Source organism: Anopheles arabiensis, chromosome 2, assembly GCF_016920715.1.
Source record: "Anopheles arabiensis isolate DONGOLA chromosome 2, AaraD3, whole genome shotgun sequence".
Lineage (NCBI taxonomy): Eukaryota > Metazoa > Arthropoda > Insecta > Diptera > Culicidae > Anopheles > Anopheles arabiensis.
Genome location: NC_053517.1, coordinates 30,314,411 through 30,340,099, shown reverse-complemented (window position 1 = coordinate 30,340,099; position 25,689 = coordinate 30,314,411). Strand labels below are relative to the sequence as shown.

Genomic DNA, 25,689 nt, shown 5'->3' with positions numbered 1-25,689 from the left:
AAGCAACATTTTCGCTTGACGACGCATGTAACGCATGCAACGATATATAACGCATGGTATAAGCAAGAATATATGTTATCCTTTGTTTTTTACTTTAAATAATCGTGAACATTATTTATTAAAAGGACCTGAATAATCGTTATTCAAAAAAGGCTGTGATGCCATTAACACTGACTGGATTTTTTTTCCGTTGAATGTAACGCATCTTCCGTCCTACCGTTACGTACATAACGCCAGAGGGAAACGCTTGCTCATGCTCGCTGACCGCGCACAAAGAGCAGCAACATCAATTCTCTCCCGTCACTCGAAGCGCACGGACGTGCAGAGCGTCGCTGCGTATCCGCAATAGTAAGTTCGTTCGCGTACGTGAAGCTGTGTTATGAATTTCTATTTTACATACAAAAAATACGATAAATAATTGGTAAGAATTTACGATGCAGTGAAATGTGTTTCAAATTTAATACCAATACTACTGATTACCAAGAAAAGTAAAGAAATAACAAACATCTTTGAGCTGTGCCGTGCGTGTCGACTGTTGATGGCTGCTGACTCACCGAATCGCATGTTTGCACAGTGTCCGAGGAAAGGGAAATATTCTTATACGCAACAACAACTACAAAAAAACAGTGTTTGTGAGTGAAACATATACGACAAGTATAAAACATGCAAAAGATCGTTAAACACAGCAGTAGTGCTGGTGATGATGGTGGTGGTGGTGTGGTGGTACTAAGGCTGACGATGGATGATGGAACGCGTCGTCGCCGATAGTAAACGCAAAAAAAAAAATCGTTACGTTTTCGTTGCCATTCGGAGGAAAACCCAGGCACGCATACACAACATGCACAAGCGTGTACGGGAGAAGAAAAGCGAAGGCTTGGCCACAGGACCATGCAACCGGTGGTATATATTTGTGTGTCTCGCTACACACTGCTTGCTCTCTGTGCCAGAGAGAGTTCCACCAGAAACGTACACAGAGCGTGGAAATTGCTGGGCGGAAAATTGCAGGAAAAGCAGCCCAAAGCGGTAGGAACGGAGCAGACCCCAGGCGACGAACGGCGGTGTCGTATTAGATTTGTTATGACCGTGGGGAAGGCTTGGCCCGGAACAGCTCTGGTGCACCAATACACAAGCTGCTGCTGTGCGAAACGTACTGACGTGTATGTGTATGTGTGTGTGTGTGAGTAGACGCGTATCGTATCCCCCCCACCAACAGATGATGTCCTTGGCGGGAGAACGAACTGTACTTGGCAGGAATTTGTTTTACATTTTGCTGATGTTGCTGCCTTTTTTTCTCTCCGCGGTGATGGAACATCCAGTGTTGTTAAAGCATACGTTTTTCCTGCGTCAACCAGGCGCTGGTAGGTTGATGAATTTATTAATCTTAATTGATGGAGCTCCCTTGGCTGGGTAAAACCATAGTTACACACTATGGCGAAGTTTCCGTACGGCACCAGCTCACGCGACACCGCCAGGGTGTGGTTTGCGTGCCTGCCAGAAACGCCAATCGAGGGGGGGGATTTTTTATTACCTTTCACGCTTCATCTGGTGTAATTAGCATTTTACAAACGGTCATCAGATTCCATGTGTTAGTCTGCTCCCCTTCCACTTCCACTCCCTCGCCCCTCGTATGTCAACTGGACGTCGGTTGGTCAGCGGTCGGTTGGGCAATAATTAATTTCGAACCGGCCCCCGGGTCAGTGGTGCAAGTTGTCTTGCCATGCTGCCAGTGTGACAAAATCTTCAACTACAGCCTACGGGCCGTCGATTAGGCCAGGTTCCCTTCCCACGGTTGGCCGGCTAGCTCGATCCAAACGAAACAAACCCAACAATCACCATCCATCTCATCCAATCCAACACGCAGCAGCAGCAGCATCACCATGGTCACGATGGTGGACGGTTGGACGGCACCCGATGCTGATGAAGTCACATTGCTTGGGAAAAAGTTGATTTTTGTCGCAACCGTACGACGAAGCGGGAATGATTGTTGGTGTTGTTTTTTGTTTTTCTCCTTCCCCACCTCTCGTCATTGAATAAACTCGCGCGCGAATTGCCTAATGACCGCGAGGTGTGCGCATAGCCTACTGCTCTGGGGCTTTCGTGTGTTGGTGTGGGACTGGGATAAACAAACATCTTGTGCAAGGTTCGGGTGCGAGCTGGGTAGTGAAAAGTAGGTCAACTGTTCGCAACGTCCGCTTCCTTGCAGCATCCCATCACATCACATCACACCGAACCGCTTGTGCATTGTAAATTGAGTGTAAAACAGCTTTTTTTCAGGGGTAATAAATTCAATCATTCCTATCTCTAAAGCATCCACAGCTGGCCATCATCTTCTGCGCGTAGGAAATCGAATTTCCGTTAAAGTGTGTTCACTGTACTGTAGCCGGGACCGCTCGGTCAGGCGCCGCTGTGTGACCAGGAAAACGAACCCAACAGGCGCAACGGGTGGCGTTTGTCAGCAGTTGGTCCTTTTATCCCTCATTGTGTCGTGTGTGTGCGTAAGTTTGTGTCGTGTGCCGTACAATCAGCACCTGCCCAGTCATAGCAGCAGCAGCTGGCCACAGTGTTCGTCCTTGAGCTAGGCGCGAGCGAGTGCGAGAAGAAAACTCCCTCCAATAGAGTGTTTGTGTGAGTGCGTGCGTGCCGGTATTGGTGCGTGTAATACAGAGCGGCACGGTGTATGCGTGCCTGTGTGTAGAAGAGAAGTGAAAAAAGGATATCGATTAATAACCGCCAAAACAACAACGCATCAAGGCAGAAAGGGCGACGGCCAACGGTGTCAGCTGGAACCGGGTGTCAAGAAGAAGCATTGTGTCTTGCGGTCGATTCTGCTGTTTTTTTTTCTTTCTCGGTCAACGATCCTAGGCCTACAGTTGGGTAAGTTTTTCTCCTTACGAGAACGCTATAATTTAAGTCTTATAAATCCAAACATTGTCTAACGTAAAATTCAAGCGAATTTTGTTTTGTTGTAAATTGATTGTCATCTTTTTGGATATTTTTTTCGATTTGCTTTACAAAAGAAACTAACATACACTGTAGAACTTAAAACTTTAATACACACTATTCAAGATGTGTTTCCTTCGTATATCTCCAGACACTTTCATTAATGTCTTTCGACCCTTCCTATTTAAAAATCCCATCTTTCATACAACGGCTTACCGATTGCAACATGTGTGTATGTGTGCGCTCAACCGGAACACGTGTGCTCGCGCTTCCCCGAGAACCCCAGCTTGGAACAGGAAGCAGCTGTGAAGCAACAGCGAACATTCTTTGAAACGACGATCACGAATTGCTGCAGTCATCTGGTAGAACGAACGCAGCTCGACCTCGTCACGACTAGACTGAGAAGTCGCTAGAATTCAGCAAGGGGAAGCGATAAAATGGGAAGGGGGTGAAACGGTGTCAGGAAGGGTGGATAAATTCTTCGCTTGATGCATTTGATCCATATGCATCACGTTAGGTGGTGCCAATGCACTTACGCTCGCTTCGTTCGCTCTTTTCGTTTCGTTCGATGTATGTGCAGCCAAAACAGATTGCTGATGCCACACATAATAAGTGGATTGTGGACGATACTTGCCTTGCCAGGTCCATTTTGCCATCCTTATTGAAATTCACACAAACTGTTAAATTTAATGCCAGCACTATCACATTCTTTTGATTGAAAGTTTAACAGGTACAAAGTGCACCGAGTGGCGATTGATTTGCTGTTCCCTGTTCCCTCAACAACCTGTTCGGTTTACAACCTCGACACACTGTTATCGAATGTGGATAGGGTATTCTTATCAGCAGAAATTCCGTCCATCCACCACTTACTTTCAACAGCAGCGGGCACACACAAACACCAATACATCGCCACGCTCTCCTGGAAGAGGGTTGTCATAGCGCAAACAAATATGACAAACGATGTGAAGACATTGGTGGAATGAAGACAGTTTAGATAAGATGCGTCTGCTATTTGGCTGGCTTGCCTCAACATGCAAACAAACTCCGCGAACAGCACTAAATGATCAACCTGAAGCAAAAGTTGAAAGTGACGCATTTTTGTTTGTTTGTGCCTGTGTGTAGTCACCGTCAGGGTCAATTCATTCAACTATCCCCGAGAGAGACTCATACCGACCTGGGGACGAGTTGAGCTATACAAGCATACCCAACGATGATGACGGGTGTGTTAAGCGCTGTAAGTTAAATCTTACTGCCGAGGTCTCCTCCCGAGGACAGTTGAGTCATTCACCACCTTCTGGACGCACTGCCGCACTGTCGCACACCACAGACCATCAGTAATCATTTCCTTTCGACGAAACGTGTTGCAGTAAAACACATTTAGCAATGAATCATATTTTGTGGTTCTCCATCTCTCTCTCTCTCGAGCGCGCAAAGTATGCCCCAAAGACGAAAAGAAGAAAATTCCAGATTATAATAATTAACACTGCCATCATTTCTCTTCCACGCGCGCGTTTATGTGATCTTAATGCTCTGGCACATAAAATGACGATGATTATGATGATCGTTTTTATCATCATCAGGGTAATCATTTATTCCATTTGCACTGCTTTGGGCAGCATAAAGACATCTCGATAGAGAAATGTTGATGCACAGAGGAAGAAAACACCGTCTCCGATGCTAACCGAGACGCGCGTGGCAGTAGATCCTTTACGCAACACTGCTTAAAAACATGCAAAATACCCTAAATCGTATAAAAAATAAACAAATACGCAGTTGTAGAAAAAAAATACAAAACAAAGGTACACCATTTACCCTCGAGGGGTTGTGAACCGAAAAGCAAAAATAAAAAAAATAAAAATTGGTTCCGCAATAAAAAGGATGTGAATGTGCGCGAATTTATTTCTCTTCGTCATTGACGTCTGCTGGTGCGAGGGCTTTTTTTAGTGCTCCACGCAAACCAAAGGACAATACGCATCCTGTTCCGGGCGGAAATTTGCTCTCGTCCAACACAGCCACGCACACGCACGTACAGACCTTATACATATTTAACGACCCATTCATAACGGAAATGGTACGGTTGTAAAAGCTAGGGAATTGGTAGGACGCGCTTGGGTTTAGGTTGGGAATTGATTTTTACACGTCCGCGCGTTGTATTTGTCTGCGTGTGAGAAGTAGAAAAAATTGTGTTTGTGCGTGTGTTTTGCACTGAGTTTGACGTTTTTTTTTTTTCAAATATAAAGCTTAACACAAACCCTTTTGGATGAATAATGAAACAGGAAAGTGACACGCATGGTTCATTTCTCTTCTAATGTTTGCGTCAAGTTTTCGCCTTCAGGAAACGAAATGTTTCACCCGATCATACCGGCAGTACTTAAGGAAAGGTTCCTTATTGGGGACAGTTTTTAGAACGACAACCCAGGCAAGGACCTTTTCCCTTTTTCGGCAGTGCGCGTTTTGCCCTGCTGGAAATAGATTTCCCAAGAAAAACACGGCTCGGCGTATGTGTCCTTTCCTTTCCGTGCGTGCGTGCGTTTATGATTCGTGGTGTAAATGTTTAATGCCATTCCATCATATCCTTTTCGCCCACTGCTTCACCAATCCACCATCCGGAGCTGCAGCAACGAAGCAAAAGCAACGAAGCAGCATGAAAAGTCACACACCAAACGAAAAACAAGTAAGCCAAATGATTTTTACGTACGCTTTTCGCATTTTACTTGCGCCATTCAAAGCGGCCAAGGGTGCTTGTTTATTTTTTTGCCGCTGCTACTAAAACAAGTTGGCCGGGCCCACCAACAGTGGACGGGGACGCGCACCTACCCCCAAACGGATCGATTTGCGCTCGGTTGCTTTGGCTTCTTTCTGGACGGTTGGTCGTGCGTTTGGGCTCGCGCGGTTGGGCTACACAGTTTGTGTTTGTGGCGCTAAATTTAGCGACCGGTAAAAGGGTTACTCCACACTCTCCGGTACGATGCAGCCCCGCCGTTCGCATCAGCAGCACCGGTGCCTGAAGGTGCTCTCTTATGAATGAATGATGGGTGGAATGATGGTTGTGCATGGAAGTGCATAGACCGAATGGAAGGAAGAGCAAGAGTAAGGGGGATTAAAAATGCAGTAGGATGTGTGCATTTGCGCGCTCAGCTTTGAGTGATGGAGTGGACACAGTGACACAGGGCTAGACCAGTGCAAAACACACGGCGCTAATGCAGTAGCTCAGTTGTCTCACAGTCTCATTCAAGGCAATTAATGTGAATTTTATGACAAAAAAACAAGCAATGTATGTGCCATGTGCATCTTACGTATCTCTACTGCCATTATCGCGGCTTAGTGCATGTTGCAATTTATGAAGCATAATACAACATAAAAACACCCAGCATGTCATGTGTGGTGCGCGTGCCGGTTATGCTTTGCGTGCAGAGCATTGAATCATTAATGTATTGAAAAAAAACAAAGAAAAGTGCATAAAAGCGTGTTGTATGCTGCCGCTTAGCAGTTGCTGTAAGGCGAACTACAACAAACTGCATCGGAATTGTACGCTACTTGGATAGCAATAGAAGTGCATAAGTGAGAAAGCATTAAGTGGTGGTCTATTCTATCTATGGATAGGAATTGTGACTATCCGATTGCGTTGTGCTTAATTAGTCAGCAATGCTTGTGTAGGCCGACGTGACTGCCAATGTATTTACTCAAATTGAAGTAGTAGTACTAAAATAATAATAATAATAATAATAATATTAATTATCATTAATACAATAAGAAGAAAATATAAAAAATAACCATGAGCATGAAATATCACATCCATAAAACAGGGATGGAAATTGAATAATCAATTTTGACTTTAAAACGCTCCAAAATCATAAAAGGATCCACTTAGTGCAAAGTTCCTTCGGTTCATAAATGATGCCAGCATCCTGCCTAACGATCATTCAATTTATCGCTACTCAAAAATAGTGTCCAAAAATCACACACCCTACATAAACCAGCATATCCTTATCATGGGTGTAAATGGGCCAGCAAAAATCAGCACAAAACATAACACGCCATCATGTCACACTACCATTCCGGGCTGTCCGTCAAAAACGTCAATCATTCATATTGTGCCATCATCATCATCATCATCATCCACATCATTATCATCAGTCCCTATCGTACTACTCTGCTAACGATATTTTCGTTCATTTATGAGAGGTGATTACGTTCGCCCTGACCTCTAACCGTGCTGCGAAACATCCATTCCCCCAACATGGTGTGGAACGCATAGATTTCACCATCGTCCTTCTTGCTTTCGGGCTACCTTTAAGCCAGCAGTAGAGGGGAAAATCGATTCTAAAACTCCTCCGCCCTGGTTGGGCCAGGGGGGACTGCTCCAATGCTTTTGGAGGGTATAAGGTCAGCCGATGAAAACCCGATGGACGAACTTTCGCCAGTGGTTCCAACACACAAGCACTCAACCACTCACACGCAACACATACTACTTGTCCGTCCAGTGTTTGGTGCTTTTTACATCGTGCTCACTCAATAGACAGGTACCAAACAATCGCCAGGGCAACCCGGGGTCCTTGAACGAAATCGATAGTTCGAGGGCGATGGAAAAGCCTGGAAATGTTGGCTCCTTAGCTCCGACCTCCCCCCAAGCAGCGGTGCGGTCTTGGTTCTAGTTCGCCGGCCGGATTGCTTCGGATCCGTGTATTGATCCCACCGGCTCACCATAGCCGTTCGATGGCCACCACCGTCCCGGGCGCTTTTTCTACTCAATGATGAATTGTTGTGGTCAAGCGCTGGACGGATATCGTTGGAATATCATCAAAGAAAATTGGAAGCAACCCAAGCAAAGGGACACAGAACGGTGCGCCACCGAAAATCGTCCACCAGCTATGTGTCGTTGAGGGCGGCAACTGTGTTTGTGTCGTGTTGTTGGTTGATATTTTTAGCACCAGTCATCGAGCGAGCGACTCTAAATGGTGCCTTTTGCTACCAGCAGCATAAGCACCGGGATAAAAACGGTAACACCGTCTCCGGTCCCTCGAACGAAGGGAAGACAGCAAGCAAAATTGACTTTTTTGCACGAACCATGAAATTTGTTTTGCTGTTGTCCTTCGTATTATCCACCCTCAGGGAGAGGTAAAGGTAAAAGAGGGCAGAGAGGGAAGCGGATCTCATTATCACGTTGATTGTGCCATTTTTAACGACGACTCGACTTTAGCGCGATATCCTTTGCGTGCCTTGGCGTGGCGTTTATTTGAGTACGCGCGTAGTGTTTGCGCGCGATAGGGATTTGTAAAGTTGTGCTGTTTAGTAGCGACTCATTGAAAAGCAAAAACTTTCCGCGCGATGAGTATATAAACAGAAGCAAAAAAACAAGTGCAAAACTCGCAAATTAATATTCGCCTAACGGTGTTCGACTAGGAGAAATGAGCAATGTGTTTATTACGATACTAAAATTATTTCACTTTAATTGGCAATTGAATGAAAAACTGGCAATTAAACCATGAGCCATCCTAATTACAAGAATCTGTCAACTCCGGGCATGTGTACTAGTGATGGGTAAAGTTAGCAAAAATCTGGAGTCGACTCCGATTCGACTCCGATAAATTCGGATTTAGCTCCCGAAGGTAGGTCCGACCTGCATTATCCGGAGTCGTCCGGAGTCGTCCGGAGTCGTTATGAGTTGTCCGGTGTCGTCCGGAGTCGTCCGGAGCTGCCCGGAGTCATTCGAAGTCGGAGTCGTCCGGAGTCATCCGGAGTCGTCTGGAGTCGTCCGGAGTCGTCCGGAATCGTCTGGAGTCGTCCGGAGTCGTCTGGAATCGTCCGGAGTCGTCCGGAGTCGTCTGGAGTCGTCCGGAGTCTTCCGGAGTCGTCCGGAGCTGCCCGGAGTCATTCGAAGTCGTAGTCATCCGGAGTCATCCGGAGTCGTCTGGAGTCGTCCGGAGTTGTCCGGAATCGTCTGGAGTCGTCCGGAGTCGTCCGAAGTCGTCTGGAGTCGTCCGGAGTCGTCCGGAGTCGTCTGGAGTCGTTATCCGACTTCGAACGACTCCGAACGACTCCGAACGACTCCTAACGAGTCCGAACGACTCCAACTACTCCGGACGACTCCGGGCGACTCCGATACTGGGCGGATTTTGTGGTTCCATTTTGCTGGAGTCAGAATCTAACTAATAATAGTCGGAGTCGGATCGGACGACGTACCCACGACGGGTACGCTCCGCAGAGTACATCACTAATGTGTACTACAGTTTTTTTGCGCCTTTCAGTGTATCATGAAACAATTTTGCTTGCGCCTCGTGTTCAAGGGACTTTGATGGGACGACGGCCTTATGCTATGCCTGTGCGCTATAGCCATAGCATGAAGCACGTTTCGCTTGCTTCAATGATCCAATCTGTGTGCGTCAGCCGGAGGATATGTGCGCTGATGCTCCAACATTTACGGCTGATGTGAATTTCAGCCATGCCGAAGCGCGGGCTAGATTGCATCATTACCACATCATTAGCATCGCCGTGATAATCTTTCTAATTAACCAGTACATGCGCAGGGCAGGGCATTGCAGGACTGGAACGTGGATTCGTGTCAATTTTGCTTTCCTCTTGCTCTATTAATAATTCAAAAAAGTGTGTGCTGTTTCTACCCCAATAAAATGGAGCAGTTTTTATAATAATGATCATTGTTCATATGTTTATCATGTAATGGATAAAGTAAGTAACTGAAGCACACGCAAACGACACCACCGCCCGCTGGGTGAAACAAATTTCGAGCGCTTTTCTGTTCGCAACTATTAAGCATGATGGCAAGCCAACATACCGGTAACGGTTGGGTCGGTAACGATCACCCACAAGCTCACAGTTTCGCTGTCAACCGCACACGCACCGCACCTCAAACAACACACCGACCGGTGGAAGGTTTCGCTCAAGTTCAAGCTTCTTCTTTTTTTGTCGTTTCTTGTTCAGCCTCCTCCAAAAGCCTCCCACACAAGGCCGAACCCAACCAGTTGGAACGGGCTTGACGGGCGGATGGGTATGGGCTGGCAAGGTACGCTTTTGCACCTTTTTGGCGACCCGTGACAGCCTGGCCCAGCTCACGGCAGTGGAACCCAAGCGCCATGACATGGGATTTTGGGCAGTGCGCAAGTTGTACGCCAAACGCAAACCCCTGAAATGGGCAGCATGGGGGCAGCAACACACACATTTTCGTTTTGTAACCTTTTTGCCATTTGTCACAAATGGAGATTGTTTTTTTTCTGAATAAGAACGATAAGGAAGAAAAGCCAATTTTCTACTTTGCCACCGTTTTTCGCTTTGATCCCAAGCGTAATGGATCGAATAGTTCCGAAGCTTCCACTCCAGACGCGCTCCGATTTTTGACGGGTCGAAAATGGGAATTTCATGCTTTTACGTGGGTGACACGACCAAATGTGGTTCCTTTCGTTCGTTTTTTTTCCTGCTAGTGTGCCACCTGAGGCAACACTTTCAAGGCTTAGTGCTACTGTGCGAGATTTATAGCCAGCAAGCGTCAAATATAAATCCATCGGATGGAACCGAAATATTGTTGGGCCTCGGTATGAGTTTGTTTGTGTGAAATTTTACTCACAGTGATCATAAAAAAAACATACACACACAAACAACATCCAATTCAAATCAAACCACGGTTTCCCAGACCGATAAACCCACCAAAACGCCCAACAAAATCAACCGTCTCTTGCTAAAACGCATCTTGCTCCATCGTGCATCGCGGTAGTTGTTTCCACGACGCCTCGCGCCGCTTCAGATTGTAAGTGTTTTGTAATGCATGACGAAAGGCATGCCATTACGATCACAGCACACCAAAACTGCATAACGAATGCAGCGCGAAATGCAGCGCGAGCGCACGCGCAATCGCGTGATCGTCCAGCTTGAGACCGGTAGCTGGGAATAGATTTTATTTCTCACACGTATTCAAAAAATAGAATTTGCAGGAAATATTTGCTTCATAAGTAGCGTTCCCGTACCGCTCGTACTGTCACAAGATTGATGGCTTCATTCATAGTTGGAATCTCGCTAGGTGTTGTTACAAATTGTGCCTCACTGTAACGCGTTCCGCGGCAGTGCTGTGGATTGATGCACTTGTTTCACGGCGAATGAGAATTTGTAATAGGATAGTAATAGTGGTAGTAGTAGCAGCAGCAGCAGCACTAGTGACAGAGTGGCAATAGCACACTCTGTCTCGTACAATTTGATCAATAGTTTAGTGCGATCGTTGATGTATTTCTTTCGCTTCTTCTTCGTTCAGTTTCGGTTTGTTTCACTTCGTCCCATTTGCTTTCACGCGGGCCATCGTAACGATAAAACAATCACGGTGGCTCCAGCCGAACGGCGACAAACCGTGGCAACAGCAGGGCCGTGTTTCAGATCCCCCAGACGCTCCGAGGTAAACAACTGCTTAACGATTTCCTAACCCATTGCGGTGGCGAGTGGCTCCGATCGAACGCGAGCGTTGGAAGATTTGTCTTTCTCCCCCCGCGCCATATCTCCGCGGTTCGGATCGATTCGGTCAAGCAAGCGTTCGACCGCTTCTGGTCCATTCTTATCCGCCGTGTTTATCTACTACTACTTCTTTCCCCGGGGTAATGTTACCCCCTTTATCTATTTCCCATTATGTGAGGGGGGAGAAAAAACCAATCTGGGATCGGTCGGTTGGTCGGTCAGCGGCACGGTCTTGCTGTGGCTCGCCGGAAGCTGTGTCTTTGTTTGGGATACACTACCCGAACGTCCCGAAGCTAGCCCCCCGTTAGCATAATTTATTATTGAAAACTCCAAGAAAAACTTTGATTTTCCTCTCACACCCCTTTCCGTCTTGCTCGTTCGTATTCGGTGCGGTTTTAATCTCAAACCGTCTGGGGAAAGATTTGTCTATGCGTGCTTGGGGAGCAGTTGTTGGGGAGTTGGGGATAAAACCCGTACCGCAAAACCCGTTGGTTTGTCTTGCGGCGGGAAGATAAATGTAAATGAATGTTTACTTCATCGACGATGCGAGAATAAAAATCAGTTCCCTGTCCAAACAAACCCCCGCCTTCATGCAGTCGTCGCGTGAATGCGATGAAAATACACTTTGATTTTCCGGTGTTCAAGCATTCGCTGTTAAACCATATTGAAATTGAACTTTTTATCAATTTTGGAAAAAATCCAATAACATTCTAAAAAATTGCAATGAGTAGATTCAATTTAGGTTCAATAGTGTTCGATAGGTTCAATTTAGTGTTTATTATACAACATTTATGTGTCTTGCTTGAGACATTTCTATACAGATGTATACAGTGAAATGCGATCAGAATTATTATTTATACTTATTATTTATACTTTATTACTTCGTAGCTCATGAAGGGTTAATACGAATTCAACAGAATAGAATTCATCATCTCGCCTCGTACGAATCAAACGAAACCTGAGCGTACATTCTAGAAACACAGCACGATCTCGTACCTAATGCCCGCAAACCAGAAAATTAGAACCACTGCTAGCATTCTGCTGCTGATTTGTATTGTGTGTAGATTTACAACGCATGTTGTGTCTTAAACTAGAATAGACTGGAAAGCGAGAGAGATCATTTCACACATCCGTGTGATGCAGCCAGAACAGACAACAACACCTTTCTCACTCCCGAATCGTCGCCGCACCGTGGATGGATGGATTAGCGGGCGAGATTAGATCCGAGACACCGAGCGCCGAGTGGCACTGGCACTGGAAAATAGATAAATAAACGATTTCACCGGCTCGTTCGTCGCGGCAAACCGCGCCATCTCATTAGCAGCAGCAGCAGCAGCAGCAGCAGCGAGAGCGGGCTAATGAACTAATTTGAAATTATGCTTCGCCTACGCGCTCTGAGTACCTTAAAATGCATCACATAAGCCCGGTCGTGCGAGACCGTGGTGTGCGTTGAAACTTAGCACAGGTCCCAACGGTATTTCGATTAGGAGGCGGGTTTTTAATCAAACTTTGTACCCTCCAAAACCAAAAACCGTGTGGTCGTTTGGAGATGTTTTGAACGATGTTTCATACAAAAAATGATTAATTTTAGCATAACAACATTGGTTGCATTTTACAAACAACAAAAACCCTTCGCCGATTGATCTGACACGACGGTTTGCCTCGTCCATCGAGAAGATGCAACAATTGCTATGCAGCTCGACACACTGCGGTGTGAAAGCAAATTCCAGCGCATTGTTTCACTGCCATCTATCTCAACCAGGCGCCCTTTGGTTCACAGTCGCGTATGAAAATCATCTACCACCATTACATATGCAGACGGCAAACTCTGCTGCTGCTGCTGTTGCCGCTACCGAAACCACGCGCTTGCGGTCACATAATCTCCAGTTTTGCTGCTTGAGGTGCATCGCTAGATATGGTGCATCTGTGTTTGAAAGTCGTCGCCCATTCGCCACCACATTCGACGCATCTGCCGATCATTTCCCAACGCCGAATGCTGTAGAAATTCTTTGCCGTTGGTGGAATTTCATAAACATTCCTGCAGCTGTGTGAAAGTGTGTTCCGACGGTGCCGTGAAGTAGAGACGGTGCGCAGGCAGTTGCACATTTGGTGGGAAGTTTACCACATCTCGATGAACCCGCAGCCCTTGGTTCAATGGGTTAGAGTAAGAGTAGCGTTTTTGGGAGTTCATTTGGTTAGGCACCGTTAGGCAGCAAGTAGAATCAATCACCAACGCCTGAAGATTAACCATATCACACCCGCCATAGGAGTAGTAGTAGCGAGTTGCACGCGTTTGCACGGTGTGGCGGGTTTCGTTAAACTTTCGTTCGTCAGCTGCGGCCCCGACACGAATGTAAATTTTGAGCCTATTTGTTTAGCCCACCGGTCTCGGTCATCGGGCCGCCTAAAATGTGCAAATTAATGTAACGCGAGACACAAGCCTGCGCTCGTTGTGAACGCAAAAATATGACCCAGCGGTGTGTGCGCAATATGATGGCGTAAGTGTCGAAAACAGTTTGGCGCGATACGGTGTGCGAGCTTTTGAAGATTTGCTAATCAAATTAATTAACGTTTGCTCAGCCGAACGGTTGTAGTTTTGTTGTTGTGTTGTGTTTGGTCAAAGCGAAAGGTTTTTTTGTTTAGGTGGTAGTCATAGAGGATCCGCCGTCCGCCTGATGCGTATCTAAAGTATAAACACTTAAGCTGTGCATATCTTATACTTTCAACCAACGGAATTTATTTCAATTACCTTGATAAGTGATGAGCGGCATTGCAAATTTATGCAAACAAAGCATATTATAATAAGCTTTTTTCTTTCATTTCCGCCAAAGTTTTTGCAAAACAAAAGCTAAGCAGAGCAGAAAGATTAATTTTATTTACGATTCACATTTATTCGGCAAAGTAACGTAACGTAAACTTTGAATGTAATGTAATGGAATTTGCTACAAAACATTATGTACAATACACCAAACTGCTCATACTTCTTAAAACTATTTCTTCACTGCAAATTTAACTTCAAATGTTGCAAACCGTTGTATACTTGCCTCGTTAAATGTCTAGTTATGAATGAAAAACAAAAGGCCTGCAAAACAATGCCCTCCTCCAATTACAAGTAGATTAAATACAGCAAACAAAAGTATTAAGAAATGGCTATCAAATAAAATGACCAAACTCCTCCATAATTAACACAAGCAAACAACATTGTTTCCCATTTTTTGAACACAATTTCACAACAAAATCCGCCTATCTGGCAAACCACTGCGACAGTAATCGCTTTATTAGAATGCTTCGGCCCCAGCATTGGTCGGTCGGTCGGTCGGTGTCACGATCGTCATGATCGTGGGACTTGTGGGCTCGATGCTTCAGACATTCAGCCACGTCCATTTCCCCACCAGAGGTTGGCATAAAGCAGAAAAAAACGGCTCCAAAGCCCTACAAATGCAGCGAACCGATTATCAGCATACGCCCTTCCCTCCCTGCCTTACCTTTGAGTTCGACCGGCCGGCCGGGTCATCTGGCGCTATAAATATGCCAATAACCGTTACCGCTAATGCCTCCGGTGGCGTGGCGTTGGGCCCAGCAGCAGCAGCAGCAGCAGAAATCGCGGCTGCTTCTTCACCATCGGTGTCACGTCACAGTCATCAACCTGTGCTAAGCTATCGTTCGAACGTTTTCGCGGCAGCGCTCCGTTCGCAGCTCGATACAACTGCCAGCCGGCCAGTCAGCTGGGTCGTTGGTGGGTTTAAGAAGAAAAGAACACGCCCCACTCTCCGCCCTGTAAAACCGGTCCTGAGGAACGTCTGGAATGCCGTTAAGCATTCCTTTAATCGCTATTCCGTCATCGTTATTGGAAACTGGATATATTTTGTGTGTACACATGGAGGTGGGGCGAGGGAAGAGAGCCGAGAGTCCCATTTTCTGCTGTCTCTGTGCCCCAGAACACTCTTCTTTCTTCCGTTCCATTGTTGTTGTTGTGAAGTAAGCTCTCATGTTTCCGTTTCCAGCAACTGGAACCATTTTAGTGGCGAGTACATCTTGACACAACACCGGAACCGGAAAAGGGATCCGATTTCCGGACCGACCGGTGCATGTGGATTACATACTGTGGCTTCGTTTCCATCCCTGGGCTTCTGTGTGGCCCTTGCTGACGTTCGACCGAACGAATACTTGTGTCTGCAAAGTCCCATTGGAGTGGCCATTTCATGTTAAACAGATGTGTGTACCTTTTTTGATGCAATTGAGGGGGCTCATCCATAAGTTACGTTACGCAATAATTGAATTATTCTCTTTATTATCCGTGCTTGACTTGGGAGAAATTTGATATTTTGTTAAACACAAAGACACAATTTTCATTTACTCACCATCTCACAGTATAAATTTCCTCCCAAAGCCGGTACCTTTCATGTCAAGAAACAAGGAAGGCTCAAGTTGAGGTTAATGAAACCATGTCTTAATGAAATATGGTTGGCCAAAAATATCTCCTCCCAATGCTTGGTGTAGCATCCACGGCGGCAGTAATCCACCATGGAAATTCACGCTCACTTAAAAGCGCAGTACTCCTCCAGCGTACTGGAACTTGAAAGCGAACAGCACACTCTAACATCACGTGTCGTGCCGTTAGTGTGGCCCGTGTACACAAACGCCACATTTTCCAGCTCCAATTTATGTCTACATTGCGCTTTTCGTGTGAGAGCACCCTTTATCTTCCCGTTCTCGATGCTCTTCACAATTCTTTTCCCCTGCACGTGGAAAACTCTTTGAACCTCGGCGCTTTAGAACGGCTTGCCACGGGGTTCAAGTACATTTTCTGCCCTTGAGAGGCACACTTTGGTAGACAAACTTGCTGCCTGCCTACACGGCAGTAGCTATAGAAACTGTCGCTAGAAAAAAAAAAGTTCGCTGCGCCTACCCTGCCTTTATACAACGCGTTAACAAAGCAATAAGCTCGTGACACGTGACCGGACCAGGAAGATGGTTGCATTGAAATTTGGAACATAAAACAAGCGGCCCACTCTCTTCCATCTATCGCCAGATGCAATCTCGGTATTGCAAGTCTTGCTAGTGACCTGATTACAATGGCTTCTTCCTGCCGTTACGAGCTGGAGTACTGGAATTTCTGGAGAAGACGACTCAGCCGATCTTCCACAGAACATCATCCTTTCTTCCCAACGGCTGACGCCTGTGGCTGTGGTAGAATGAATCGTTTTGCTTGGCGATTGCGGTATGATGTGGCAGAAGCGGATTCTAAATGCACCCAACGGTGACATTTGTGTGGGCTACAGTGTAAAGCAATCTTGAAAAGCGGCATCCTTTCGGCTTCCCGCGAACGTTCAAAAGTCGTACCATTGCATACATACACACACACTCACACACACACACACTCACTCACCCTTTCGGCAGTTATTTGCCAAAAAAAGAGAATGAAAACATAAGCGAAAAACTTTTCCCCATTTCGGTTGGCACGACCGTTCTTCCACGGGTGAATGACTCCCGATGGAGTCATTTCAAACTTTACTTTCGTTCATTTCGCTTTAAAACTCACCACCAACAAACGGTTCGGGGATGAAATAATGTTTTTAAAGTATCAATGAACGTGTGAAAACGAAGAGGTGGAAGAATATTTTGTGCGGGAAAAACTTACCCTTAAAAAAGGATGTGCCCGTAAGCTTTCGCTTCTCCGTGTGGTGTGCCGTACAGTAATCACTCATACACATTTCTACCGAAGACGAGGAGCGTAGTTGTTGGCGTTAATAATTTTTCCTGTTGATAGCTGAAATATGTTCAGTGAGTGGTGGTTGAATTACACTTTTCCTTCTACTGCTCGGAATGTATTACACATCTTCCAGAATAGAAGTATGAAGGTGCGGCCACAACACTGCGGAGTGTCAACAAACGAGCGCAAATTAATAGCTTGAATCGTTGTTCCACCCACGGTGTAAATGAACAAAATGCTTTTTTCTCCCTATTTTTTTTTTTTTTTTGTGGAATTGCACACGCCTTCCGGTACAACTTCTATGTCACTGTAAATAACACGTCCAGATATACCACAGATCAATAGAGAAGCTCGGAAGTGAGCCGAGCGGCAAACGGAGCTTACATTAAATAGTGCTTTTTGTGTTTGTTCGTTTGATGTAACACAGAAGTGTTTTTATTTCGTTTACCGTGTGTCAGCAACTCTTGCCGGTCTCGTAGTACAGTCGTCAACTCGTACGACTTAACAACATGCCCGTCATGGGTTCAATCCCCAAATAGACCGAGCCGCCATACGTAGGACTGACTATCCTGCTATGGGGGGAATCAATTAGTCACTGAAAGCTAAACCCACAAGTGGGTACAGGCAGGCCTTGACCGACATCGGTTGTTGAGCCAAAGAAGAAGAAGAAGAGTGTCAGCAACTCTGCTTCTTCTAATTATTCCTCTTTATCCAACGAATTACGCGGGCTTTTTGTAGGTTTACTCAGTTCTTACTGCGGAAAATATCGGCCCGAATGAGGATCGATTCATGTCCGATCTTTACAGGAGCCCATGTGTTTACCATTAGACTACCAGTTTGCTGTTTAAGGCTTTCATTAGACTCTGTTTCATTAGACTTTATACTTTATTCTTACCGAAATCAGGTTGGTCTTTAGTTACCTCAACAGCTCTTGATCTTTTCGCTTATCATCTATCTATCTATCTACCCCATTACCGAATGAAGTACAATCCTAATCCTCCCGTCTCTGGCTCCTAACGCCCTAGCCCCCTTTTCCGATATCCCCGTAGGCGTAGGCAGCTAATTTCATCCCGAGTGCTGCCTTGTACGATTCCTGCGACAATCCTTACAGAACAATCAATAATTGATTTTTGGTCGAAAGCTGCTCAACCCTCCGGACAGTGGGGTGGCGTAACTAATTTTGTAACATTGCAAAGACAGTGTACACAGATAACACGGATCGAAAAACCATCGTTCTGGTGCGGTGTTGTATCCCTGTAGCTCGGGGAGTAAATTTAATCATTTATGGTAATTCTTTGAATAGAATGTTTATTTTCCCAGAGCATGCCGTTGCTTGTAAATGGACACAGCGGGTGATAAATTCACCCCCAAAGGCACATTTGTAACCATACACTACTCTAGGCGAAAATGGATTGGCAAGAATGTAATTTCGCCATTATTCCCGAATTCCACGAATCCTTCCTCGTCCAACGTCTATCGTTTGTGTCGTAGAAAGTTGAGAAAAGCTGAGAATAGGACTGTGGGTGCTGCCTGAAGACAAAGTAAGGGCCACTCAGGGAATGGAAATGAAATAAACAGAGAAGCGACTGGAGACACCATTATTAGATGCTGCTGCATCAAATCTATCTACTTTTGCCGGTTTTGGTCAAGCAAATGGTAGTTCGGTCGTAAAAGTACTGAACCGAACACATTGTATATCGTGTTTGCTTGTTTCTTGGTCACGGTTGGTTACGTGATATTATGAAGTCAAAATCAAATCAAACCCCCCCCCCCCTGCCATCGTAATGATGGCCACCGTACCAGTGATGTAGAATCACTTTTAATACAGAGTGCCTCCCTCCCAACACAAGGCATTCGCTTACGATGATTGATCATGTCAATAATTTCATCAACAGACATCAAACTAATAAACAGAAAATGTGCCCGTCCGTGCCAGACATTTTCCCTCCAAGGGCTTCTCTCTCTCTCGCACACACACACTCACTTCTCACGATCGATAGGGAAAGTTGTTCGTTTTCGATCAAATGTTCAGCCCCTAGAGCTCACTCTCCCCTCTTATGAAAACTTTCCTCCACAGCACATGCTGACAATGTGAGCAGCACCAATTCATCCACTGTTTTGTGATGGAAAATTGAAGTGACGACAAAAACCCATCCCGACACACAGACACACACAGACACACACAGACACAACGTCATGCTAGTGAGGTACGGATGAAATTGTGCCTTTTATCACACCATCGCAAGCCCAATGCGTCCCAATGAACGCTCTCACAAATGGAGCAACAGAACGATGGAGCAGCAAAAGTGACTCCATTAAAATTTCTTTCATGTCAAAAAATGGGGATGGTGAATGTGTAGATTGGCAAGACCAAACACTAACGTCATGTTGGGGCTTTTTTTGTGTGTGTTTCGACAGCGGAACACACCACGCGCGGGGATGGTGTAGCTTCCGTTTGTAAATTAAAATACCAAACAATGTCTACGAGATAGATGATGGTTTTGCAGACAAAAAAATCATCATAACAACAGCAAGTTGAACAGTAGCGCGAACATGATAAACGTGGCACCCTGTCTGGTAGGACGAGAGAGACTCTTTGTGCAGAGTTGAGGTTTTTTTTTAAACCCATCTTTTTGTACGCAAAACAAAGTGCATCACCGGTAGCTGCTGCCGATGTCTCAACCCTGTTGAAAGCCTCATGTTTAATGTCTTCCTTTCGCTGGGCCACATCTTTGGATCGTTGTTCGCGTTCGTCACCTTTCCTCCACTCGGTCCGTGCGTCCGTTGGTGAGATGTGAGTCAACGAAACAAGAGGAATCGTTTAGTGAGCACACACATAACACGGTGATGAGAATCATGGAAATGATGAGCGGCAATGGCCTGTCGACAAAAAGAGGTGTGCAGGCGCGCACTTTAAAAGGTGCGCGCGGAGCTACCGTGCGTTGATGTTTGTTAATGATAATTTCTTTAATGAAAAGCGAGTGCGTCCAGTTTTGTTTGTGTTTTTTTTTTTCAGAAAGCTAGGGTTTGAATTACAAAATACCACCAGCGCTAGAAATGGTAATATGAGCAAGTGTTTTTGCTTCCCTCTTTATTCAGTGATTTTACAATTTCTAACCATTACACCAACCCAACTACTAGTGCATGATGTCAATTAAGAAATTTACAATTTGAGCAGCGCAACGAGGGAGGGGGTCAAAAGTGTGATCAAATTTCTACATAGATTAATTAATATTTATCACAACTACGTCGCACACTCCCAAAAAAAGCCAAGGAAAGCCCCACCGCCTTGACCATACGGTGCCAGAGATCAAAGAGAAGTAACGCCCATGATCAAATCGATTTTCTCCTCATGTTTCGTGTGCCAAACCCATGCGAAAGTGAAACGCGCTCCAGCCGGCAACCATTCAATTTATTAGTACATCGGCTTGTACTGCGGGCGGCGACTAAAATGTGCAAGTTACAGTTTCATCGAGCACGTTTATTGCAAATTTTATTAGCAGCTTTCAGTTTGGATTGAGTTATTTATCACAGACTGTCAACTTAGCATCAAACTTTCATATTTTGTGCACAAAATGTACAGACTGCAGATGTTGCCGTGGTTCACATTACATTTTTACAATTTAATACATTCATACAACTTCTTCTCAGTATCAGCAAAGTTGCTAATTTCATTTTTCCATCCTTTCTATTTCTATTTCGCAGACCAATTTGTGATGTGAATCATCTTTACTTGGACACTTGTTGAAAATAGTCGCACTCCATCCAAGGCAGCATAACTGGCGGCCCGCCCTTCGATCCATCCGTGTAAAAGTACAAATGCATTGATATAGCTTCACCTTCGAGAAAAGCAATCAATATCAAACGAAACTGGACCTGGACATCAGCAGACACCAAACGAAACCCATTTTAGCATAAAAACCTTCTAAAGCATGTACAACATGAGCGCGGCCAGCATTCTCGAACTGCAGACCTGGATCGTCTACCAGCGCATCGCGGCCGAGTGTGCCAACTGTTTGTGTAAGTATTTTTGCCCGCCCCAAAACAAAACACGCTTCTTGGCAAACGACTGCAATGAATGAACTTGTTCCGTTCTGGGACCTTTTTTCCAAAGACAAACCGTTCGGGGGATCAAGTGTAAAAGCTTACGCGTGCGTTCCTTCAACTTTTGTCCTCCGCCCAAAAGGGTAGTGGAAATGGACAACAACACCCTTACAGGCAGAACCGCCGCAGCACAAACAATTGCGGTAAGACGACCACGCTAGGCTTATTAAGCCATCGGTCCATCTTGCCGGGGTGGGCAGCAAACCCATTCACAAACTGGGCTTCGTCTTCCGCTTTGAACCGTCACAGTAATCCTTACCGTCGTCTGTCCATACGCCACCGGTTGGGCAGCGGTTGGTAATGAAAAGCAAATAAGGGAGCAATGTCCATGCCTTACCCGAAAAGGATGAATACGATCGGGCTGTGGCACAAATTGGTAAACTCTTGGAGGGTTAATTTCAAAAAAGGTTAACCGCCAAACAGGGCAGGGGGCAGGGGGCAGCAACATTAATCCTCTTAAATGGTGACACGTGGGTGAACGATTTCGTCCTTGTCAATGTGCCCGGTTTAAGGCATTCTGGCTCAAAAGGTAAAGACATCTTCTTCTTGTGGGCAGATTTTTTCGATTTGTTTCATAATGCATTGGCCCTTTTCTGTTGCCCTTTTTTTCGTACGGCTATGTGTTATGTTATGAATATATCATTAGTAGCGTGTGACCGTCAAATATCCTTTGACAGCAGGTGACACTGTGACCTAGGCAAATGTTACTCATCGACAGGGACCAGACGGTATGGAAATGCGGTGGTTTTCTTGCTAGATGCCGTGAGATAAGGATAACTGTCGCATGTTGAAAGGAAATAACTAACCGCGAGACCTTGCTTTGGCTAGACGGAGAAACTAATTGCCTTTGTATGCATTATTTAGTTTTATCTCGTTTCACATTTCTATTTTTTAATCATTGTTTTATGTTCTGTTTGTAAGTTGATATCTAAATTATTTTCTTTTTATCGATTTTTTTCATTTATTTACGATTTATTGTTTTATCTATTTTTTTCTTTTTAATCTTTCAGGAAAATTCATCATTTATTTTGATTTTGCATTGAAAACATTAGCGTGCAGATTTAATTATTGTTTGTGTTATTCATCGGTACTATCAAAACGAAGCAATTAAAAGTCATCCAAAAAGCTGAGCAAACTCACTCAAGCAGCACTAAGTCCAAAGCGGTCTCGTCCAAACCATTTACCCTGCACAATGATCGATACAGGTACGTATCACCCAAGCCGCGGTACACTAACAGGTGAAATAATAAAAGTGAACGGTACATTGGTGGTGTGACGATTCAATAAACAAAACCACAAAGCATCAAATCAGCATCAGAAAGTAGGGAAACCAATCAACCAAATTGATGTCACTTCGGCAATCACGACAATCACACTCGAAGCCTCTGTTACTAGCCTTCGTTAGGCCCATGAGTTGGGTGATCATTCCGCGATACCAGCTAGTGGTTGCGTTGACCAACACAGCACAATCGTCTGAGATGGAAATGTGGTTCTGCTTGTTGTACACACACTGCTTTGGTGATAAGATACACGTCTGTTTGCGGTGAAGATAGGCTAGAAAGTTGTGGAGGTTTGATAGTCTCGCAGTCTCAACCGCTCTACTTGACTGCCGTTGGTTGGCCTCGATGCACAGCGGATTTGGTGGCTTGCATCCGTATCAGCCTAACGTCTCTCACGGTCTCTCTCTCTCCTTCGCCTTTCAGTTATGACGGATAATGCCTTCAAAGCGAAGGACATTGGGCTGCGGGCGCAGAAGAAAATCCTCTCCCGGATGGCAAGCAAAAATGTGGCTAAAGTGTTCATCGACGGTACGACCGCGTCCCTTCTAGACAACGTGTACCGGTTGGTAAAGGTGCATGTAAGTAAAAGATAATCTTGGAACGCGAAAGACACAACAACTCATCACTGATTCCTGGTCCCTCTCTCTCTCTTCTCATCTTCACAGACCGGCAGCAAAAAGGATGCGGAACGATTGGTTAAGAACATCATCAAAATCGTGATCAAAATTGCCGTCCTGCACCGGAACGGGCAGCTGAATGCGGACGAGCTGCGCCAGGCGGATCGGTTCCGCACCAAGTTCCAAACGCTCCAGATGGCGATCCTGTCCTTCTACGAGGTGGACTACAGCTTCGATCTCAACTATCTGCAGAAATCGCTCGCCGACTGCCGCAGCCTGTTGCGCTCGTGCGTGGTGCGCCACCTGACGGACAAATCGCTCGGCCGCATTGACGAGGTGTTTGACACGTTCGCTGACTCCGCCCTGCTCGAGACGGCCTTCCGGCAGGACTCGCCGTACCGGGAAATCATGGACAAGATTGTGGTCGATCTGAACAAAGCGATGGAGAATGGAGACATTTAATGCTGGGGAAATTCCTTGGCTCCGTCTGCATGCAAGTTGCTCTCGAAGGAAGAAACAAAAATCGAACAAAAAAATGTCTTTCATCTGCTGCCAGCGACGAAGCTTCTTGGGGTATGGGGTAGAAAGCAAAAGCCTCCCCTCTGAAACTGTACCCATCGTGGATGAACGCACCGCACCGCAAGGCTTTAGATTTCCGCAGCAGAAGATCATCGCCAAACGTGATCATCACCGCCCATGTCGCGCGTCTGCCGCTTTACTCGGTTGAGCGGGAACCGATCGATGCCACCAAAGCTGCGCACGGGAGTGTTCGAGTGCAGCAAGAAGGATAATTAATTTCAAACCCAAATCGAAAAGCAAGTCACACATTTACCGAGGGAAATGGGAAACGGGAAAAGCGAAGCAAACATTTCAGCTTTTTATTTAATGCAACGATCGTGTTTAAGTTAAGTTTTCGAATAGCTACGTAGTCATAGCAACTAACGCTTGTGTCCTGTTTTGCATTCGATACAGTCGAGGAACAGGCGTGGTAGGATAAATAAAAGGGAGATAGAGAGAGAGAGAGAGAGAGATAGAGAGAAGTATTAAAAGAAAGGAAGTACATACTCAAGCATCTTATCGTGAGGTTAATTGTCCATATCAATTAAGTCAGTGGCGGAGAGGATGAGCTTTTGGGAAGTGCATAATAACGTACGTATGGTTAGAGTGGTTATAGAGAAAGCAGTATTGTAGACTTTGCACTATTGGCGCTACTATTGAAACACTTCTACACACTTATGCTAGTATGACACATCGGCGTCACAATTCTCATGGAAAGGATGGCACAACTTACGCATAACATGGCTAGAATGGGTAAAGAAACCCCCGTAGAACACACGACAGCAGTATGACCTCACTTCGATTCATATCTCACACATACACACACAGCTAGCAGATATAAACACATCACTAGAGAAGCAACTACACTGCTAAAACAAAACACAGTGAGGACCAGTTTTGATGACCACTTTTGAAACACTAGCAAAACACAAAACCACAAATCTCTATTCCATTCTGAACGCTGTCTGAATATAGCAAGATAAGAACGTATTCATAATGCACCAACAACACAACCTGAAGCAAGTCTTAGAAAAATCTACACAACCAATAGGAACAAAATTCCGAATGTACTGGATTATTGCGGAGCGTTAGAGATGGCATTTGGTCGCTGGTAGAGCCGTGCGTATGTTAAACTCGTGCGTCGTTGTGCTAGATACAGAACCGAATTACAAGCTGAATGGAATTGTTGAATGTTTTGCTGTGCAACATGTTTGCTGTGTAACATGTTTGCTGTGTTTGAACGCGCTATTGTATGTTAATGAACAGATGCTATGGAAATGGAACGAATTGCATGGGCAGTGTAAAATACTGTCATCATTTGTGTAAGTGTGTAAGCGTGGATGGAAAGCCGTTGATATTAATTGAAATAAAACCGACGATATTTTGAATGGGCACGTAGAAAATCGACCATTGTTGACTATTTCTTTACCATGTTACTACTTGAGAAAAATTTAACATACTAAAATTGCTATAGAAAACAGTAAAATATTACGATTTGGTTCAACCGTTCATTCAAACAAGTTTTTCCGTTGCTCTACATTTGAAATGAAATATTTCATAACCATCAGTGAAATATTTCAAAAGGAATGCAAAGCTGCGAACAGGCAACCTTTTGTGGGATGTCTTTGCAAATTTAGAGACAAATTTATTTTTTACATCGTAAAACAACTTAGAAGAGAAAAGACAACTAATTTTATAACGCTTATCAACAGGAAAGAAAACAATGCTCGACTTGCATACGTAACAATCAAAAGCACCATTCTCATCTTTGTTAATGAGAACCTTCGATCGATTTTACATCACTCGTTCTATTTGATTACATTTTTAGCAAAAACGATGCATTTCGTCGGGTAATTACCATATGACTGGATCTGCATCATACCGTTTCAACGCGTACCCCACTTCGCCTTCGTCACGCACTATTAACCGATTAACCTAACCTACTTCTCGTCTCGTAGCGGCATTCAACTTTTAATCACGATTTTACTTTCGTTGCAGATTTTTTTTATCATTAGACTAACGAGAT

The 25,689-nt window shown here is 45.1% G+C and overlaps 2 protein-coding genes across 7 annotated transcripts; one reads left to right on the top strand and one right to left on the bottom strand.

Annotated features, from left to right (window-relative positions):
* The first annotated feature begins 239 nt into the window (after window positions 1-239).
* On the top strand, window positions 240-25,066 carry LOC120898701 (tumor necrosis factor alpha-induced protein 8-like protein). Of its 6 annotated transcripts, none has more exons than XM_040304890.1 (5): window positions 240-348; window positions 2,308-2,874; window positions 20,810-21,124; window positions 22,912-23,066; window positions 23,154-25,066. In XM_040304890.1, the coding sequence occupies exons 3-5, from the start codon at window positions 21,037-21,039 to the stop codon at window positions 23,565-23,567; spliced, it is 657 nt and encodes a 218-aa protein (XP_040160824.1). In that variant the 5' UTR covers window positions 240-348; window positions 2,308-2,874; window positions 20,810-21,036; the 3' UTR covers window positions 23,568-25,066. The 6 variants fall into 6 exon arrangements, with proteins under 6 accessions (XP_040160824.1, XP_040160823.1, XP_040160825.1 ...); XM_040304889.1 differs by having other exon boundaries at window positions 303-421; XM_040304891.1 differs by having other exon boundaries at window positions 316-362.
* Window positions 3,024-3,911, bottom strand: LOC120898702. Its single transcript, XM_040304895.1, has 2 exons — window positions 3,477-3,911; window positions 3,024-3,349 (listed from the first exon to the last, which is right to left on the bottom strand). The coding sequence occupies exons 1-2, from the start codon at window positions 3,586-3,588 to the stop codon at window positions 3,153-3,155; spliced, it is 309 nt and encodes a 102-aa protein (XP_040160829.1). The 5' UTR covers window positions 3,589-3,911; the 3' UTR covers window positions 3,024-3,152.
* Window positions 25,067-25,689: the final 623 nt, after the last annotated feature.

Bases quoted from the DNA above. Each gene is read 5' to 3' on its own strand.
- LOC120898702 (XM_040304895.1), bottom strand. From the start codon at position 3,588: ATGGACCTGGCAAGGCAAGTATCGTCCACAATCCACTTATTATGTGTG. The intron at 3,350-3,476 runs GTAAGTGCATTG...GCTGAATTCTAG, and splicing joins AAAGAGCGAACGAAGCGAGC to CGACTTCTCAGTCTAGTCGT.
- LOC120898701 (XM_040304890.1), top strand. From the start codon at position 21,037: ATGTACAACATGAGCGCGGCCAGCATTCTCGAACTGCAGACCTGGATC. The intron at 21,125-22,911 runs GTAAGTATTTTT...TTCGCCTTTCAG, and splicing joins CGAGTGTGCCAACTGTTTGT to TTATGACGGATAATGCCTTC. The intron at 23,067-23,153 runs GTAAGTAAAAGA...TCATCTTCACAG, and splicing joins ACCGGTTGGTAAAGGTGCAT to ACCGGCAGCAAAAAGGATGC.